Source organism: Tachypleus tridentatus, chromosome 13, assembly GCF_004210375.1.
Source record: "Tachypleus tridentatus isolate NWPU-2018 chromosome 13, ASM421037v1, whole genome shotgun sequence".
NCBI classification, from domain to species: domain Eukaryota; kingdom Metazoa; phylum Arthropoda; class Merostomata; order Xiphosura; family Limulidae; genus Tachypleus; species Tachypleus tridentatus.
Window position 1 is genome coordinate 121586242 of NC_134837.1, and position 20463 is coordinate 121606704.

The window sequence follows — 20463 nt, forward strand, 5'->3', positions numbered from 1 at the left end:
TCCTGGTGGTTGAGGGGTCCAACCCTAATGCACCACTTTGGCCTCGAATTCCTGTAGACGGACGGCCTTTGGGTGGCCCCCCTTGGGTCAATCGGCTGGTCCACTTGGGCTAGAGTCAACCAAGTACCAGTGTTGGAAATTCTCAACGGGTGTTGTGGACATTGTGCCTGATGCTGGTGTTTGGGTATAGTGCTCACGAAACCCTGGCGTTGCTGCATTGTCCTTGCATGACTTTGTAGTGCGTCCCCTTGTAGGGCTCCATGGTGGGTGGGGTCAGTGGGTACCGAAATTTTTTCTTTTTCCTATGGATCCTCCAAAAAATTTAAATAAAATTGTAAAAAAACAGTCAATGGGTAAGCGACCACATCTTGAATACTCAGAACAGCAATCTTCAACATCAGTAACACACGTACCTCATTTTCTTATATTACATTCTCTTTCGGAAAAACCTTTAGGGCAAATGTTCCCTTTTTTTATTCAAAAGGGACTAGAGGGACTTGCTGGCTCTCCAAAGTCAGTAAAGAAACTTCGATCTGGTGACATATCGGTTGAAACATCCACATCCCAACACAGTGAATTCCTCTTGAATTCAAAGGCAATTGGAGATATACCTATTGAGGTTACACCCCATGCTACCTTGAATTCTTCACGAGGAGTTATTGTTGAAAGGGATTTGAAGAATGTTCCCGAGTCAGAGATTCTCGCTGGTCTCTTCACTCAAGGAGTTTCTGCAGTGAGGCGCGCATCTCCACTCGCAAAGATGGAGTTACACTGCAAACAAATACCCTCGTTTTAACATTTACTTCACCACGTGCACCTGCCACCATTAAGGCAGGTTATCTCATTTGCAGGGTTCGGCCATACATACCAAACCCTTTGTTTCAATGTTTTCAACTTCAATGTTTCCAATGTCAGAGATTCGGCCACTCAAAGACATCTTGTCGTGGTTCCCTGACATGTGCTCGTTCTGGAGGCAAGGACCACGATGCCTATGACTGTGACATGAACCCACATTGCATAAACTGCAATGGTTCTCACCCCTCTTACTTTCATTCTTGCCCAAAATGGTTGGAGGAAAAAGAGGTGCAGCGTTTGAAAACGACACATAACATTAGTTATCCTGAGGCTCGGAAATTGCTGTCCACAACTCCATCTCGGACATATGCTGCTGCACTTCATTCCACAACTACAGTGGGAGTGCAGACAGATCTCTCTGTGCCTCCAAGAGAATCGTTTTCAAAACAAATGAAAAGTCTTTTGACCTCCGTGGTTAAAAAGGTTGATGAATCGACTTTCACACCCATCTCTGTTCCTCCCATACCTTCCAACAAACCTCAAGATCCACGTCCTTCAGTTTCAAATACAGGCATTTCTTCTGATACATCTTTTTCTCCCACCACAAGAGACAAAACAATTGTTTGTTTGCGTCCTCAGTCACTGGATTCCCCTTCCAATAACAAAAACCTACCCACCCGACCCAGAGCAGGATCCATAGAGGTTGATAGACCTCCTCCGACTAAAGACAGTAAAGAAAAAAGACGTGGTCGTAAACCGAAGGGTTCTCGAACCACTTCACCTACCCATTCTTAAAAATGGCCACCTTGATACAATGGAACTGTCGAGGTTTACGTTCTAATCTGGATGATATCAAAACACTGATTGCTTCCTACCATCCTGTTTGTCTTTCTTTACAAGAAACATTTCTCAAAACTGCTGATACTGTCTCCATTCAGCAGTTTTCTCTGTACAGAAATGACAGGTTGTGTGATGGTCGAGTACATGGAGGGGTGGCACTGTTGGTTGATCAACACGTGCCCACCCTGTCTTTGTCACTCAACACACCCTTGGAGGCTGTAGCCATCCGTGTTTCCTTGGGTCATACCATCACTGTTTGTTCTCTGTACCTGTCCTCTGGAGAGACATATGATCAATCAGATCTTGATGCTCTCGTTGAACAATTGCCATCTCCATTTCTAATCCTAGGGGATTTTAATGGACATCATCCCCTCTGGGGAAGTGCTATTATTGATGGGAGGGGCCGATCTGTGGAGCGGATGCTCTTTGATCACAATCTTTCTCTTTTCAATACTGGTTCTTCCACTTACTTTCATGCACCTAGTCAGACCTTTACCCCTATTGATCTCTCAGTTTGCTCCCCTTCATTATTCTCCCATTTTTCATGGAGGCTTGACAGTAATCCACTAGGCAGTGATCATTTTCCAATCCTTTTGAGAGAGACTGGCCTTGGTCGATGCCACCCTACCCGCGTGCCCGGATGGAAGCTGGATCAGGCAGACTGGTCCACTTTCACTGCTCTCGCAGAATTTGATCCTGCCATCTTAAATCAGCCATCAATAGACGACTGTGTAGCAGCGGTAACTGACTGTATTACACATGCAGCTGCTCAGTGTATTCCTAAAACCTCGACACGTTTTCCACGATATCCTCGTCCGTGGTGGAATCCTGCTTGCCACTTAGCACGGAAGGCTCAAAAGCGGGCCTGGGATAGTTTTCGTAGATATCCCACACTTTCAAACCCTGTTGCTTTCCAACGGGCCCGTGCACATGCTAGGTGGGTAAGACTTCAAAGCCAGAAGGAATCTTGGATTAAGTTCACAACTAGCATATCTTCTACCACCAGTTCCAAGATCATATGGGACAGGATTCGAAAGGTTAATGGGCACTACAATTCTCTCCCCCTCTCGATCTTACTCTCTGATGGTCAGGAGGTGACTGATGTTCGGAACATCGCTAACACTCTAGGTGAAAGCTTTTGCTGGGTATCTAGCACTTCTGCTTGTTCCTCCACCTTCCTGGCCATCAAGACTCGGGCAGAGCGATCACCTCTTTCCTTTCGAACTGACTGTTTCTTTGACTATAATTGTCCCTTTACCCTGGTGGAACTAAAAATGGCCCTTCATCGGTCTGCCAGTACGTCTGTTGGACCTGATGATATTCATTATGACATGCTGCACCATCTATCTCCTGCTTCCTTTGATGTCCTTCTGATTGTTTTCAATCGGATCTGGCAGGAGAATGTTTTTCCTGATGCCTGGCGCCAGGCTATTATTTTACCTTTCTCTAAGCCAGGGAAAGATCCCAAGATTCCTTCAAACTACCGTCCAATTGCTTTGACGAGCTGTGTCTGTAAGACATTAGAAAGGATGGTTAATGCTCGTCTTGTTTGGTTCCTTGAATCAAACAACCTCCTCTCGCCCACCCAGTGTGGGTTCCGTCGACAGCACTCCACCACAGACCACCTAATTCATTTTGAAACATCTATCAGAGAAGCCTTTCTCAACCGCCAACATCTTGTATCAATATTCTTTGACATAGAGAAGGCTTACGACACAACATGGAGGTATGGCATTTTGCGAGACCTCCATACATTTGGGTTACGTGGCCATCTACCCATGTTTATTAAAAATTTTTTAATGGACAGGAGATTCCAAGTTTGTGTGGGTTCGACACTTTCCCGTTCTTTTGTACAGGAACTTGGAGTCCCTCAAGGCTGTGTATTGAGTGTTACACTCTTCAGTATAAAGATAAATGCCATCACTGAACAACTCCCTCTCACTGTTGCGAATGGGCTGTATGTCGACGAATTTCACATCTCATGTCAGTCATCAAACATGAGATATATTGAGCGGCAACTACAAACCGCCCTCAATTGTGTACGGAAGTGGACTCTGGCGAACGGCTTTAATTTCTCTCTCTCAAAACTGTATGCATGCACTTTTGCCGTCGACGGGGTATTCACCCTGATCCTGAACTTCATATCAGTGAAGTTTTGCTGCCAGTGGTCCCGGAGACCAAGTTCTTGGGGCTTATCTTTGATCGTAAACTGACCTTTATACTACACTTAAAGCAGCTTCGGGTCAAATGCACAAGAGCACTGAACATCCTTTGTATTCTCTCTCCTACCAGTTGGGGGGCAGATCGCTGTTCAATGTTAAAGGTATATCGTGCTCTTATTAGATGGAAACTCAATTATGGATCAATGGTCTATGGCTCTGCCAGACCCTCGGCCTTAAAGATGCTGGACCCATTCATCACCAAGGACTTCGACTCTGCACTGGGGCTTTCCGTACCTCTCCAGTTCAAAGTATATACATTGAATCTCATGAACCTTCTCTACACCTTCGCCGTTTGCAACTATCTTTACAATATACTTCGAAACTTCATTCCTTACCAAAGCATCCCACCTGGAAATGTGTTTTCCTTCCTCAGTGGGCAGTACTTTTTCAGAACAGATGATCTGTCATTGCTCCGTTTGGTCTTCGCATCCAGGCAAATTGGATGAATTGGGTCTGTCCTTGGATAACATTGCAGATTCCACAGGTCGGCCCATCCCACCATGGCTTATTACAGCCCCCAAATGTGACCTTTCTTTCAGTCACCTAAAAAAGGCAGATATTCCAGATTGGAAGTACTGTCTTTTATTCAATGAATATCTTTCAAACAATCATTCAGTTCCCATTTATACAGATGGTTCCAAATCAGGTAATTCAATGGGCTCTGCTATGGTTTGCTATGGGTCAGTAGTTGCGTGCAGAATCCCTTCTACAGCTTCTGTGTTCACTACTGAACTGTATGCCATATCTCTTGCCCTAGATCATATTGCAGCTGAGCAATACTCCAACTGCACTATTTATACTGATTCGCTTAGTTCTATACTTGCCTTGGAATCGCTACACGTTAGCTCACATCCTATTCTCGCTGATATTCGAAACCGACTGGCCCATTTCTCATTAGCAGCTACTTCAATCCAGTTTTTCTGGATACCAGGCCATGTTGGTATTCACGGGAATGAGCTTGCAAACATGGCAGCTAAATATGTCTGCTTCAGCACCATCACTCCTATGCCTATTCCGAACATGGACTATGGTGTTGTCTCAAGGCTCGGCTCCGTGCCAACTGGCAGTCTACTTGGAGTGAGCAACGCGACAACAAACCTTTTCAAATCAAACCCAAAATTGGACTTTGGCCATCTAGCTTCCGTAAAGTTCGGAAGGAGGAAGTTATTCTCACTCCTGGCGAGTTGTTATTATACTTTTGCTGCATATCATTTCACACTTTTACTACTTTACTTTTTAGTACTGGCCATATTGACTCATAACCCGGAACCAGGACTGGAAAGACCAACTTCAGGTGACTGACGGTGGTTTTTATACTTGCCTGTTAGTCTTCCTGGCGGGTTATGGTCATTACCATTCTGCTACAGGTAGTCCTTTACAAGTTTGTTGACTGGATGTCAAAATTGGTTTTTTATGCCATTTTCTGTTTTAATTGCCATTTTGCTTTTATCTTCATTTACTTTTATAAATTTTACTCCATTTACTTGACTTTATCTTTTTACTGGACATTTGGCTACTCATTGTTACAATTTTGCTATGTATCTTTTAAAACTTCTATTCTTTTACATTTTGATACTGGTTGCTATGACACATAACCCGGAACCAGTACTGGAAAGACCAACTTCAGGTGACTGACGGTGGTTCTTGAACTTACCTGTTAGTCTTCCTGGTGGGTTATGATCATTACATTTTTGCTAGAGTAAATACCTTACAACTTCTTATACTCTGCCTTCTATCTTAACATTGTAGACTAGGTGTCAACATTGGTTTTATACTTGTTTGTTTTACCTTCAGTTCCATTTATGTCTATTACTACATTTATTTATTTTTTTATTTTTACATTTTTACCGAATGTCTGGCACAGATAGCCTCGCTGCTTTGTGCCATAAAACACTAAATCAATCAATCAATCAACCATTGAGTCTAACTAGTTACATATACATTTATGTGCATGCACTTACAGAAGGGGCCTACTGAAGAAAAGAAATTGAATCTCTCATTTATATTTAAGATTAAGTATCTTTAACCTTTGGGTTAATGAATTGTTTTTATAATGTTTACTGATACTGGGGCCTACACTGAGATGAGAACAAAAAATTGTGTTTGCTTCTTATAATATTCACTGTAAAGAACTGACTGAGCAACTTTTTTAAAATATATAGTCTTCCTTAACAGTAATTAGTGAGACCAATAGCAGTATCGAGAATTTTTTTTTGATCATCTGAGGGTTTTAGGAACTCTACCCATCATTATCATGGAAACATGATTAGCTTTCTGCATAAAATTTTAAAAAGTGTATACATCCAGAGGAGGGGTGATTCTAGGTTGAAGTGGGTGTTTCTAAGTTACATTAACTTGAGTTTGAAGGTTAGTTGTATATTTGTTGTATTCATAAAATAAATTACAACTAAGTATTAGTTTTTATGTTATGCAGAATACGTGTGTGTGTATCTATTAGTTTAAATTAAGCAGTTTAAATGAGAAGATTTTGAAGCTCAAGTAACTTTCTTTAAGCTTACATCCATCTGTTGGTGTATAAATATAGAACCTATATCACTGACAAGTTGGTTCATGATGGCCAGAGTACAGGTTTTAATTTACTGCCTGGTCATTGTCTCCTGATCTATAACCTCCACTTTTACTTTCTTTTCAAACATATAATATTATATTCAGAGCAAAGAACACAAAAACCAACATTTTTTGGGGGCATAGTAAAAGCTAAAATATTTAAGGTTATCTTTCAATATGCCAAAAACATCTTCTTCTTTTTTTTTTTTTCTCAAGCTATCGGTGTTAATAAAGGTGTTTTAAGTTTCGGTTTTGTTTCAGGGTGCCCTGTACCTGTTCTTTGATGCTAGATTAAAGCAACTTCAAGGAAAAGTTGATGAAGTGAGTAACAGCTGTTGAAGAAACAAGAAAAACAACTTGAGATTAATATTGACATTCTTATAGTTAGAAATTGAGACACAAATAAACACGTTTTTTTTTTTTAAACAATTTGTTTTTATATACGATATCATTCTCTATTCCTACTATATAGTATTAAGAAGTAATTTTATTGTATTTCTCTAAAGGTTTGTATGTAGGAGTGTTATTTTACTTTTATCTAAGTTGTTAAACCTACATTTTTGAGGATAAAAATAGATAATTGAAATTCCTGTATACATTTGTAGGTAATAGCAACTCTTGCTGTAACAAAACTTGTGCAATACCTTACATGTTTTATTTTTAATAATTTTAAAGAAGAAATGATTTGATAAGTTTTTTTATGAAAAGAAAGTCAAAATTCTTGTTCATTTTAATATATTCAAACAGAAATGCCCCCTTGTGGTTTAGTGATAAGCTTGAGCTCTTATAATGTTAAAATTTGGGCTTTGATCCCTGATATAGGCTCAGTGCAGATAGCTCATTGTGGAGGTTTGCTCTGAAACAATCAAAAAAAGAAGTAATCTGAGCCCCTTGTTTTTTCTTCTTAAATAAAGATATTTGGTTTTTGTTTGAGGCTCTAGTGACCTATGAAAATTATTGGTTATTCATCATTGGTCTAAAAAGTTATGAACATTACTTTTGTTAGAGAGTTAGTTTGAGCTGATCTTTTAATTTTTACACAAAGTGTTGGGTATAGTGAAGTGTTATCATGTACATGTGACTTCTCAGGGTTATTGAAAGATAGCTGTGAAATACTATAAAATAACCAGTTTAAAATGTTGATGTGATAATTTCATTGTTCTTGTTGCAGGCTATACAGTCATATGAAGATACTATTAAAGCACAGCAAGAGTGGAAACAGTTTCATTATATGTGTTTCTGGGAGAAAATCTGGTGTTACTGGTAACGAGAATTACATGAATATGAATATTTTAACTTTTGTGAAACTTTGACATCTCTTACTTGCATTCTAGGGGATAGTGTAAGGGGATATGCATTTATTATGTTTTAACTACAGATCTTCAGATTGTTTGTTATCATTCTAAATTGGAGCGTAGGTCATTTGGTGTATGTAACTGTAATCTTTACTTGATCTGAGAGATCTCAACACTTCCTGGTATTAACATTCTGAAATGGAGCTTGAGGTTGTTTGCATCTCTTTGATTGTAATCTTTGAATTCCTTGCTATAAATTAATTTTATTTACTGCAAAATTTTAAAGTAAATTATTTGTAAGTAAAAAAGATCAGAGGGGATGTTTTGAAGACCATATAAGAAAAATTATCCCAGAGTTCTTATTTGTAGAAGACAAATAAAAATGAAAAAAAACATTAATTACCACAAAAAACATTTATGGAGCATACCGAAGAAAAACTAAAAACAAGTAAAAAAAATCAGTAAAATAAACGAGAGAAAGAGAAAAAACACTTTTATAATTCAGAAAATCCAACTCTGTGGCTTTGGTGTTGTATAAAGTAGATAAGTTGGTGTTCAAAATGTGCATAAACATGTGTTCCAATTGACATACAAGTTAAATTGAAATTTTGATTGGATAGTCAAGCATAAAAAGTGGTGAAACTTGATACAACTTTTAATTTTTAAACTGATGACTTGTAATAGTCTCCTTATATTTTCTTAGCTACAAGTGCGATTGGGTCAGTGCAGCCAAGTGTTGCAACACCATGTGCAAGGAGTGTCGTTGGTCACCTGCCATGTACTATTACATCTATGGTTGTTTACTGTACATGCAGATGTTGGATGGAGAGAAAGATGTGATGGAGGAGATTGTTAGAGTATTCAAGTAAGCTCGGGAAAGTTAAGGGATTTTGTGTGTGTGTGTGTGTGTATCGTAGAAAAAACGAAGAAAATGGTCACTATCATATTAATAGGGCTGCTTATGATTTTAATCAGTAAATATACTTGATACATAAAGAAAGCAAGAAAAATTAAATCAGTTTATGTTAACTTCACCCTCTTCCCCCATGTAGTTGGTTAGGCAGTCTTCCACGTTCCTAACATTAACTCCTTTTGAATACTTTGAATTCTCACCAATTACCAAGGGGTACGAAAGGTTAAACTAGCATAGAAGTAAATCTTAAATATGTGTCATGTCATGTAATAAACTAAAAATAGATCCTGTGCAGGTAAGAATTTTGGGAAAAAACACCCAAACAATTCCTACTGCATGTTAAAATTGAAAGTCTCAAAACCCTTCCACCCTCCCAAAATACAACAACATATTCAATCTATTTACATGAAGTTACAACATAGCTAAAAAAATTAATAATCACCAAAAGTTGGAATTCCTACACAGAGTTAATTGTTAGAAAACTGGACTATTTTTGTTGCAGTTAGTTTAGCAGTTACAGAAATATACCTTTTTTGTTTGATTGTATGGCTTATTTACTTCTTTCATTTTGTTAGTCTGTTTAAAGGAATTAAGTACAAGGTTGAAGAGAATGTTTCTCATTTTAGGGATTATGGGAAATGTCTTAGGATGGAATCTTGAAGTTTCATGAATTATTTTGGGATCACTGACAGTCACATTGTGAAACTTGAGAATCAAGTTTCTTAACTTACTGAATCACTTGAGTACACAAGTGTCATTAGTATTGAAGTTTTGTCTACAGCTTGATACTTACCAACCTATGAAATGCCCAACACTTCACACACACACACACACACACACACACACACACATTTGCTTCTATTTCTTACAAATTCCCTACATTAAAGCAATTTTACTATGATTCCCTTTGTAAACATATGTTCATCCTATGTTTACTCTCTCAACATGGAATAGGTCAAATTGACTGACCTTGTAACCACTTTGTACTTGTTATGGTTTTCATATGATATCTTTTAATGTAGTATGTGTATGTTCACAAAATTTGGTATCTTAATCAATACAAGTGAAGGATTTTCAATGGAAATTTGTCCATGAATATATTAAATCTTTTCTTTTCTTGATAAGATTAAAAATACTTTCTTCATCTCAAAAATCTCAAATTTCATTTGTGTAGCCTTTTAAATACAGTTAAGTTTTTTCAGCAAAACTATTTTATGTGTTATTATTATTACCCTTATCATAATGATATGTTTGATTCTTCAGTTTGTAGACAAATAATCAAAGTAGAAGAAAAAGTAAAGTTATTCGTTTTTCTTCATTATTGATCACAAAGTTTCAAAGTACTTGTCTTGTGAGTTTCAACTGCTAAAGATTTCACGTTTATTTTCTGTGTTTATTTTACTGTCAACAACTGTAGTAAAAGAACCCTGGTGAATCACAGCTTGTGTCATTACTGTTTAGGTGACACAGTAATACAGTGCTATAAAAAAGTAACAAAGCATGCATAAAGTAATATTAGACTTGCCTTCTCCTGTGAGAGTACAATGTGAAATTTTCCAGTATAATAAGATTACACTTAGAATCTGTGAAAATGTTTATTATATGGTTTTGAGTCAGTTCAAAAAACAGAAGTGTATGAATATTGTTCATCTCTCTGTGTTTGGAATTTAGCAGCATATGTATAGAGAGATACTATTTGTGCAAAGTTTGCATAATACATTGATGTTTTGGCTATCATATATTACATGTGTGTGTGTGTGTGTTCATAAATGTTTAAATGCTAGTTACTTTTAATACAACATAGAACAATAAATTAGAAATACATTGAAAAACAAAAATTTTGAGTATTTGTGGTATTTGAAATGTTTTGCTCATTCATACATGTGCTATGCCTCTTTTATTCTTCCAAGTGGAGAAGGAAGAGATGTTAATTTTTGTAGACTTCAAATATACATTTTAGAAAATTATAAAGTTACTGTATTATTATGCACAAAGCCTTTGTAATTTACCTGGGTCTCAATCAAAATAAGCTGTATGTGGGAATAAAGAAATTCCATTCCTATTCAGAGCAACGACTTAGCATCACACTTGAACAGTTTCAATAAAATGATGACTTTCTCTGTCAAGCTACTTACAAATGACTGTCAGACATTGGTAGAACGGAACTACTCTAAATATTGGATATGGTCCAGCATGGCCAGGTGGGTTAAAGCATTCAACTCATAATCTGAAGATTGCAGGTTTGAATCTCCATCGCACCAAACATGCTTGCCCTTTCAGCCGTGGGGGTGTTATAATGTGATGGTCAATTCCACTATTCATTGATAAAAGAGTAGCCCAAAAGTTTGCAGTGGGTGGTGATGACTAGCTGTCTTCCTTCTAGTCTTACACTGCTAAATTAGGGATGGCTAGTGCAGATAACTCTTGTGTAGCTTTGCGCAAAATTTAAAAACATACTTGCTTATTGGTTATAAACCCATATTCAAGAGTAATAGGTGGGACTAAACAAGAGGTGTCAAAGAATGAATAGTGGGAAGAATCACTCCAGTAGATTTTCTAAACATATTTACATCTCAGAAAATGAAAACAAATGGGAAATTCTTATTTTATATTTAATTTGTCTGTATCTTAAATTTGAATTTCTAATTTGTTGTAACTACTGTACACACTGTGATAGGTGTAATAAACTGTAAACTGACCAATAACACAGTAAGAGGTGCTATATTACAAAAATTGGTGTTAAACATTCTTTTCTTCATTTACTTTTAAATTAAGAAACCAAAACATCTTAAAATTTTATTTATTAACTGTCTTTTGATGTCTATTCTATTGACATAAGTAATAGTTATTTTATAATATTTTGAAAACAACCGTTTAAAAGGTCATGACAAGCACTCTTTAACCTGCTTGTAGTAAAAAGGTTAAGGTGATTTTACTTGAACTGTGTTGTAAATACATTCATATGTTGTAGTGATTTTACTTCAAACTGTTATGAACACGTTCATCTTATGTTAGTGATTGTACTGAGAACTATATTGTAAATATGTTGTTCATCCTATTTAAAATTGATTATATTGTGAATACATTGTTCATCTGATTTAAAACTGAGTTCATTGAGAACTACATTGTAAATGCAATCATCCAATGAATATACAAAAAAATATTTGACAGATTTTAACTCCAGATGTTCTTGCTACAGGAAAGTTCCTGAACTGAAGCAAAGATTGGCAGGGAAGTCAATACCAATTGAGAAATTTTGTGTGAAACAAACAGAGAAGTTCTTCAGACAAGAAAACAGGCTAACATTACCTATTCTGGTACACATATTTCATGAAATTTATCAATTACATTTATAATTTTTATCATTTTTTCACCATTCCAATCAAACATTTTAGCTTTTTGTGTGCTTGTGTGTAGGTTGTTTGTCTACTATCAAAGGGGAGAAGTAAAATGATAAAAACCTGAACACTCTTTCATCTCTAATATATTAAATCTATTTCAGTCCATGATTACTTTGAATTTTGGCTTATTTTAGTAATATGCTATGTGAATGAGGAAAAAAGAAAACTTATTTTGTTGATGAAACCAATAAGAAATGAAATAAAATCATTTTTTAAAACTCGGATACAACAATTCTTATGTTTATACAAAGGATTCAAAAGGTTTATTGAATTTTTTTCTCAAAGTTATTGAATTATTTAAATTTTACTGTGAAATCTTGCCCCAAACAGTTGTTTGTAAGCCTGTGGGTCAGTACATTTTACTGAGAAGATCATACAAACAAAAGGACAATGTTAAAACAAGTGATAGGCTTAGCCAGATAAGTGTTTACTTTTATTAAGGATCAAATCAATCTCTTCCTTGCTCTGTATCACAAGTGCTTATAAAACGTTTTGAAGCAAGCTGAGTGAATTTTGAAAGTTTTTAATTTTTCTACTTTAGTTAATAAAAGTTTAAAAAATATCCTTGTACATTTATTTGGTACCAGTTTGTTTTGATTATAATTACACATGTTTGATGTTTTTAGTAAGTTAAACATAAAAAGAAATGTATCAATTGAGAAACAAGTTAGGTTGGATTTCAAGTAATGAAACAGAATACTTGTATTTCATTTATAGAGATCTTCTCTAAAATTTTTTTTGTAAACTTAGGGCAGGAGTTTTAACTGGTGGTTCATGGATTTCTATGGGGGAGCCTATGGAAAGGTTTCAGGGGGTTCATAAATTGGGAGAAAAAACTTTGCCATTATTTTGTGTGAGTGTGCATGTGTGTTTATGTACATTTTTCTAGGAAGGGATCCATATCTTTTAAATTAAATTTTCAAAGGGGTTCATGTAACTTTCTAGTTGCCCCCTGCTAATACAGCGGTAAGTGTACAGATTTACAATGCTTGATTCCCCTTGATGGGCTCAGCAGGTTATCCAATGTGGTTTTGCTATAAGAAAACACACACAAACTTTCTAATTAGGTTCTCAAAGGGGTTCATGATTCAAAAAAACTTTAGAAACACAAACTTAATGAGTTGGATAAGAGTTTTTAAAAAAATGTGTAGTAATGTACATTCAGAAGAAAATTTTGAACTTTATCAGATTTTTACCTTTGTATAGATACCTTTAGATACCTTTCATGATGTAGTTTTTACTGATTTTGTTAGACCACTTACACAGTAAAATCCTGTTTGTCTGTTTTACAGATGTTTTTACAACTGATAGTAATAATCCAAAATTTTCCTTTTAAGACTCATAGGCATGAAGTTATTATGTTTACAACATAGTAATGGATTTTTGTTCTCTTGATCCATCTCATTATAGGCTGTATTATGTACTGAAGTGTCATGTTCTGTTTACACATGTTTTGTGAGTTCCTGGTGATGTGTGTAATGTGTAGCTTTCTATTTGTAGGAAATACTGTACTTGTGGCATGGTTTTCCTGTCTTGGCAAAAGCTCCACATCTACTCAGGATGTTTCTCTACATGATTGAAAGCAATATTTCCAAAGTAGATAAAGACAAAGGTAGACATTTTGAGAATAGCATTCACTACTTCTCACATAATGAGTTTGACATTCCAAGGTGCTTGGGCTTCATGTTTTATGGTTTATATATTTTTGATCCTACATAATTTCTTTACATTTTTAATGAGAAGATGGTTTTTAGAGAAAGCTTTAAGTAGTATGACTGTTATGTGAGTTTTAATCTTTCATACATGATTTATGAAAATAATTTACTTGTAAGAATAAGAACCTCTCCTGTCTCCATCTTCTGGTTTGAGAAGGTATAATCCTTCTTTCCACAATTAAAAAATTTATTTCACCGATCATTATCAGAGAATTTAAGTCTCTAGGAATATAAGAGAAGTTTCAACTGTTACTTTTTATTTTTTTTTGTAACTAAAGTTTTATAAATGTGAAACTGTAAATGTTGGATTTTCCTTAATATATGTACCCAATAGTTTGTTTTTCTTGGGTTATGTTGATATTATTGAATAGGTATGGCTAGAAGTGATACCAACGCTAGTCAGTTTTAAATTAAAATGATGGTACATTTGTGAACAAATTAGGATTATCACTAGTTTGTGTTGTCTTTCTGGCTTTGTGGACAAATGGTCAGAGTTTGTTTTGTGGAAGGTTTGGTATACTAAGATGACTCAGTTTTTTTATGAGTTTAGTATACTAAGAGATATTTTGGTATTGCAGCTTATATTAATTAATTGTTTTTGGTTGTTATGTGGAATGTAATGCAGCAGTGGATGACTACTACATGTTAACATTATTACGGGGTGTTGTTCTGAAGTACCTTGACTGCCCCCTCCAGGCAGAAGAATATTTCAAAGAAGTTGTCCGTTGGTAGGTAACATTAGCAGCCTGCAGAAGTAAATAGTAATTAATGCTTATTATAGAATTACCAATTATTTTTTTATTTGCTGCTAATAGTATATATTTCTGTTATATAGAACTGTATTTTCTGACCTCCTGTATAGAGACTGATTATGGTGTCTGTGCTTGGATTAATAACATTTTTATATTTCACTGAATGTTTATTTTAACTGATGGAAGAGAACTGTTGTTTCCTTCATGTTTTTAGTGTAATATAATTTTTAATGGTGCTTACATAAAAATAAACATTTAAAGTAACTTTGAGAAATAGTTCTTGCACAAAAGCAGAAATGTGTTATTTAGAAATCCAAACTGGTATCTCACCTCTCTGAGGAAGATATCTGGAAATTAGTTGTTGTTTTTTTCATGTATCTAAAAGTGAGAATGCTATAATTAGTCTTAAAACTATCTTGGTTGCATTGAAAATTGAAATTTAACTAATTGAATCAGATACGTAACTTTACTGTAACCTCATTCAATTAATTCGTCATCTTCCAAAATGTGAAATTCCCCACCTCATTCATAGAGGGATCTACTACATTTACTTCTAGAAATTAAATACTAATCCAGATTTTTCTTTATATTTTTCAAAGTTTATATATACTGGGGTAGACAAAAGAAATGGCCTTCCTTTTGAAATGTTCTAAATTTGTTTTATTAGATAACAGAAAAATGTGTTAAACTATATGTTTTTAGACTGCACTTGATGAGATGTGTTAAAATATGTAGTTATTTTTCTTTTTTCTTTTTCTTTTTTGTTCATCCTTGTAAATATCACACCTAAGAAAACTTCTCCTTTGTGGAAAGTAAAATACAAAAAAATCATTCATAGAAATACCATATTGCCCCACATTAATGCCACTGGAGGGCATTGCAAACTTCAAAAGGAGGGCCACTAATCAGAGACTTGGTCATATGGCAGTAATTCTACTAAAAACAAATATATTTATAATAAGTGGTTGCAAATGTGTACTCTTTATTTATAGGCTAATTATCACAAGAAGAACTAAGAAACTACACCAGGTGTACAACACTGTTTATGATAAAATATAACTAAAATCATGAAAATTCAGATAGTTACAAAATCCAGTGTTAAAATTAGGGTTTGAAATAATATTTGAACTCTCATTGAGTGTGTTATAAAAACATATAGTTTTACATATTATACTTTAATAAATGATATAACAAATTAACAATATTTTCAATGGTGGACCACTTTTTTGTCCACCCCCTATATGTATATACATAAAACATATTGCCCCAGTTAACACCCTCTCTCTAATTATTATCCCCCCCCAGTTGTAAAAATTAGCAGTCATTACTCTCAAGTGCGATTTTCAAAGACACTTTGGTAGTGCTGATCAAAGGAAGTTGCCTGATACATGACAGGACTGCTTCAGAGAGTTTTTTGACACTTATAAGCAATGATTGCCACATTTAATGTGATAGTGAGCACTGATGTTTACAACAAAGTTAGAAATAAACTTTATATATTTGCTACCACTTATTACAGATATTTCTTTTTAAAAGAGCTATTGTCATATGACCCAATTAGTGTAATTAGTAAATGCCCCTTTTGTAGTTTGCAGTGTCACCTAGTAGCATTAATTAGGGGCAATATTGGTATTTCTAGAAATGTTTGTTTTTATTATTTTACTTTCTTTCTACAAAGGAAACTTTCTCTTCAATGTGATATTAACAAGGATGAGTTTAAAAAAATATGGCTACTTGGTAAGTGTTAACGTGTTTAGTGTCATACTAGATCAACCTATGTTACTGTGTGTGTGTGTTAAGTTAGATGATCTGGAAAGTAAATTAAAATTGACATAAAGTGTTTGTTTTTTATTAACTTATCCACTAAAAAGTAATTTATTGGCTGCCATCAAACAGTAGTTTCATTGAAAAATATATTAACTTGAGGGAAAAACCAGGCATTAAAATAAATGTTTTACAACATACAATATTTTTTTCTATGTTTTTAGTGAGAAAGAAATCAAAGAAGATACCTTCTTACCACCTTATGCAGCAGGAGAACTTGGAATTATGCTCACTGAACAAATGAGAGATTCAGAAGCTATAGAATGGCTTCGTAGAGCTAGGTTAGCTTTTATTTTACTTTAGTATGGAGTTATAACAACTCTTTCTTCAACATCTTCAGAAATGTTGCACATGCTATGTACACTTTGTTTTAACATTAAACTGTGGTATCAAGTAAATGTTTTGAGAAATAAAATGGATGATTTAATAACTGGATTAAAAAAAACTTGTAAATTTCTATATTAATTAGGAACTTGTTGAAATAGTGCACAAGTAACTATCACAACAAATCTTGCAGTTTGAGAACATGATTGTTAGAGAAGTGTTTCAGGCAGCTATCTCAAAAAATATGTTGATGTGACATTAATAATCAAGTTGTTGATAATTATACATCACCAAATGTGTTGCTTCTGTGTGTATCTGCTAGGAGCTTTGTTAAATATTATGCTGGAAAGGTTTCAAACTTGAAGATTTCAGCAACTCCATTTATGGTATTTAGCCTAATAAGGCTGAACATTACATGTAAAACATCTCTGTAACCACTTACCTAATAAACATTCCTTGTAACCATCTAGCCTAGTAAGGCAATACTAAACATTCACTGTAACCACCTCACCTAGTAGAAGTATATGAACATTTGCTTCAACTGCCTAACTCAGTAAAAGATTGCTAAATACAGTCATTGTTATGAAGTATGTGAGTAAGGGGCTGGTAATTAAATGTTGTCATTGTGAACTTGTAGTTTGTGAGTTTAATGTACATTATTATACATGCCCGAGGTGCATCATTCTACAGTATTGACTGAACGATTCATTTCTCCTCTACTTTAAACTCGGTAATAGCATACCTGACGTGATTTAGAGTAAATCAGTAAAAAATGTTTTTTTTATGATTTAAATTTTTTTTATAGTACAGTACACATTTTGATTAAGGTAAATCTGTTGTACGAGATTTTTTTATTTTATACTTATTGGATATTAATATGGCTGTTTCACATTTCTATAGACACAGTTATCATGGCTACCTCACTGAAGTGATGTTGCACTTTCGATTACATGCTGCCAGTAAGAAACTACAAGTGAGGAGCAGCCTGGACCTTCAAGAGACCCTGACTCCTTCTCCACATCTCTCTCCTCCTTCTGGCTGCTCCTCCAGGGTCAGTACTCCTGAGAACTTGGCATTCTCACCATCTGACCTTGAATCTCCACTGGTCACCAATTCTAAAACCCATATGGTTCCTCCCAATTCTTAATAGCCAGCATTCAAATGATAAACAATTTGGTAGTTGTTTGTATTATACCTGTATAGTTCCAGAAAAGATGATGGATGCTTCCTAATTTATGTTGTTTATAAAACAACAGGTAGTACAGCTGATATTTGAATAGATGTTTAATTGCTAGAACATCTTACATGTTTTTTTAAAGCCAATGAGCTTTTTCTGCTATTTTGAAATAATCAACAAATGAACTAACAATGTGAGGGAACTTGTATTATGTATAGGTAGGGCTTGTTTTAGAAACTACAGTGAACTTGCATATTTTTTATCAAGCACCAGTTATTTTGATTTTAAGCTTGGTTGACAGTTAAACTTTGGAAGATGTGATATTTTAATAGCAGAAAAGGATGTTGTAAATAACTGAATGTTAAGAGGAAGTAAACAGTAGCACAGAGGTTAAAATGATTTGAACCATTACAAAGCAGAATGTGTAATCATAAGTTACTTTGTTAGATTATTATGATGTGTTAATTACAGATACAGAAGTTAAATGTATAGTTGTCTTTTAGATAATGGAATATGGTAGTCACCTTATTTACTCTATTGGAACGGTTTATTGCCATACAAGAAAGATGAATTAATTTGGCACTGTTCTAGGGTGAATACATACAGTAGTACATGCACTTCTCCTAAAGATAAAGCTCGCTACATCTGAACTATCCTGCCATGTAAGAAAGTTTACCGCTTATTTTGGGAAGTATATTACGACAACACAGGAAAACTTCTTTGATCTGAGCTAACTAGTTAAAATAAAACTCAGTTGATCATAGTTGTGTGTCATTGTATAGTAGTGCTATGAACTGAGTTGTGTATTGCTATATGGTAACATTTGTAATCTGATATGTGTCACTATATGATAACACTTATGATTTGAGTTTTGTGTCACTATATACCAGTGCTAATGACCTGAGTTGTATCACTATGTAGTAAAGCTAGCAAATTGAACTGCTTTAACTGTATCTTAACACACACTGTTATGGGTGTTTATTTCAGTGAAGTGAAGTTACTTGGTATTAACTCACTCTTACTGTAAACAAAACATTCAGCTAACATGTGAAGGTTCACTTGATCTGAGCTGTTTGTTATCACACAGGAAAACTCGCATGTAAGTCTATGCTCTAAATTCCTGAATGTTGTTGCATAATGTTTGATATATGTACAAATAACATTACTTAGTTCTTAGAACAATTATTTATCTGATAGTATAGAAAGTTTACTTCTAGATTTCATGAATTACTATTTTGATAAATTATATGAATATTGTAAAGAGAGTGAGAGAACTAATCTATTATTGTAGAATATTTACCAAAAAATATTAAATTATTTAGCTAAGATAGCATCAGGTTTGAATTTGTAAAATTAACCTCTTCAGTCCTAATAGCGTGTGTCCATAGCTATTTTAGTCATAACTAGTCATTAAGGACTTAGCTGTGATATGTAACTGTATTTAGTGACACAACCATGTATATGTACATGTTTATTACTTGTGTAAGAAAAGAAAAATACATCAGCAGTGGTAACCTTGTTTAGGTTTATTTCTTGATAGGCTTTGTTACACAGTAAATTTGTCTAATTAGCAACTAGAAAATAGGTCACTGAAGTTGGAAGATTATATGGATTTCTTTAAAATCATTTCTGATTTGCTGTGAACTTTTAAAATGCATTTGTTTTAAGATGCTTTTTTCTTTTTTTGTTGTGTGAGAAAATGTTATTAGAAATTCATGAACTTCTGTAAGTTTATTTGGTTCTTTTGTCATTTGTGCTAAAATATTGTACTAAAGATGTTGAATTACTTTGTATAGATTTAGTTGGTCACAGAGAAACATTGTATTTAAACTTGTTTCGAAATGACCAAATCATTGTATATAAATAGTTTTCAAATTCTTTGTGAGGTAAGTGGTATCATGATAAAGGTATGAGGGTTTTTCAAAACACAGTTGTTAATAAGTAGATTTCATACAATCATGGCTAATTCATTTGAAATTAAACAGGTTCTTTATGAAGGATGGCGGGCATTTGAAGGCAGATTAATTAAAAAATAGATTTAATAAGATTAATGTTTGAAATGACCCATTGTTAAATATATTTTTATTTCTTGTAACTACTGATGTATGTTCTCTGTTTTGTATTTTGACTTAATGTAAAAGAATAACTTACAAGTACCAGCTCGCAGTAATGTACAGTTAGGCCACGTACTAAGAAGTGTCCACTTTAGTTTCAACAACTATGTATATTATTTTAATTTGAGAAGGATCAGAGTTGTCTAAGTGATCACTATTTATTATGAATGTTGCTACTGTTTTATTGTAATGTTCTGTACTTAGTTCAGATTGTAAGATTATTAAACTCAGGAGATTTATCTGAGAATTGCTCCTTTGTGTCAAGTCTGAAGACAAGGAATGCATGAGATGATTATCATGGTTCGATTCTTCTTGGTAGTCACAGTAGATAGCTTGATGTGGCTTTGTTATACAACATACAGTTACAGCAAGATATACAAAATTGGGACATGTTGGAGTGTTAAACATTTCTATACTAGTAATATCTGTTCTTATAACATTAAATTTGTCATTTCTTTTCTTTGATTAAGTATCATCCTGTAGCTTTTCAACCTCTGTAGCTACGGGTAGAGCTGTTGGTGGC

The 20463-nt window shown here is 34.5% G+C and overlaps 1 protein-coding gene across 4 annotated transcripts in view; it reads left to right on the forward strand.

Moving 5' to 3' along the window:
- Window positions 1-20184, forward strand: part of LOC143240478 (tetratricopeptide repeat protein 39A-like) — a 68815-nt gene extending 48631 nt beyond the window's left edge. For all 4 annotated transcript variants that reach the window (XM_076482949.1, XM_076482947.1, XM_076482948.1 and 1 more), the window contains exons 11-18: window positions 6687-6746; window positions 7597-7688; window positions 8424-8585; window positions 11833-11950; window positions 13535-13646; window positions 14375-14477; window positions 16490-16606; window positions 17550-20184. In XM_076482949.1, the coding sequence (XP_076339064.1) occupies window positions 6687-6746; window positions 7597-7688; window positions 8424-8585; window positions 11833-11950; window positions 13535-13646; window positions 14375-14477; window positions 16490-16606; window positions 17550-17796 (1011 nt within the window). In that variant the 3' untranslated portion in view covers window positions 17797-20184. The remainder of the gene's footprint in view (window positions 1-6686; window positions 6747-7596; window positions 7689-8423; window positions 8586-11832; window positions 11951-13534; window positions 13647-14374; window positions 14478-16489; window positions 16607-17549) is intronic.
- The last annotated feature ends 279 nt before the right edge of the window (window positions 20185-20463 follow it).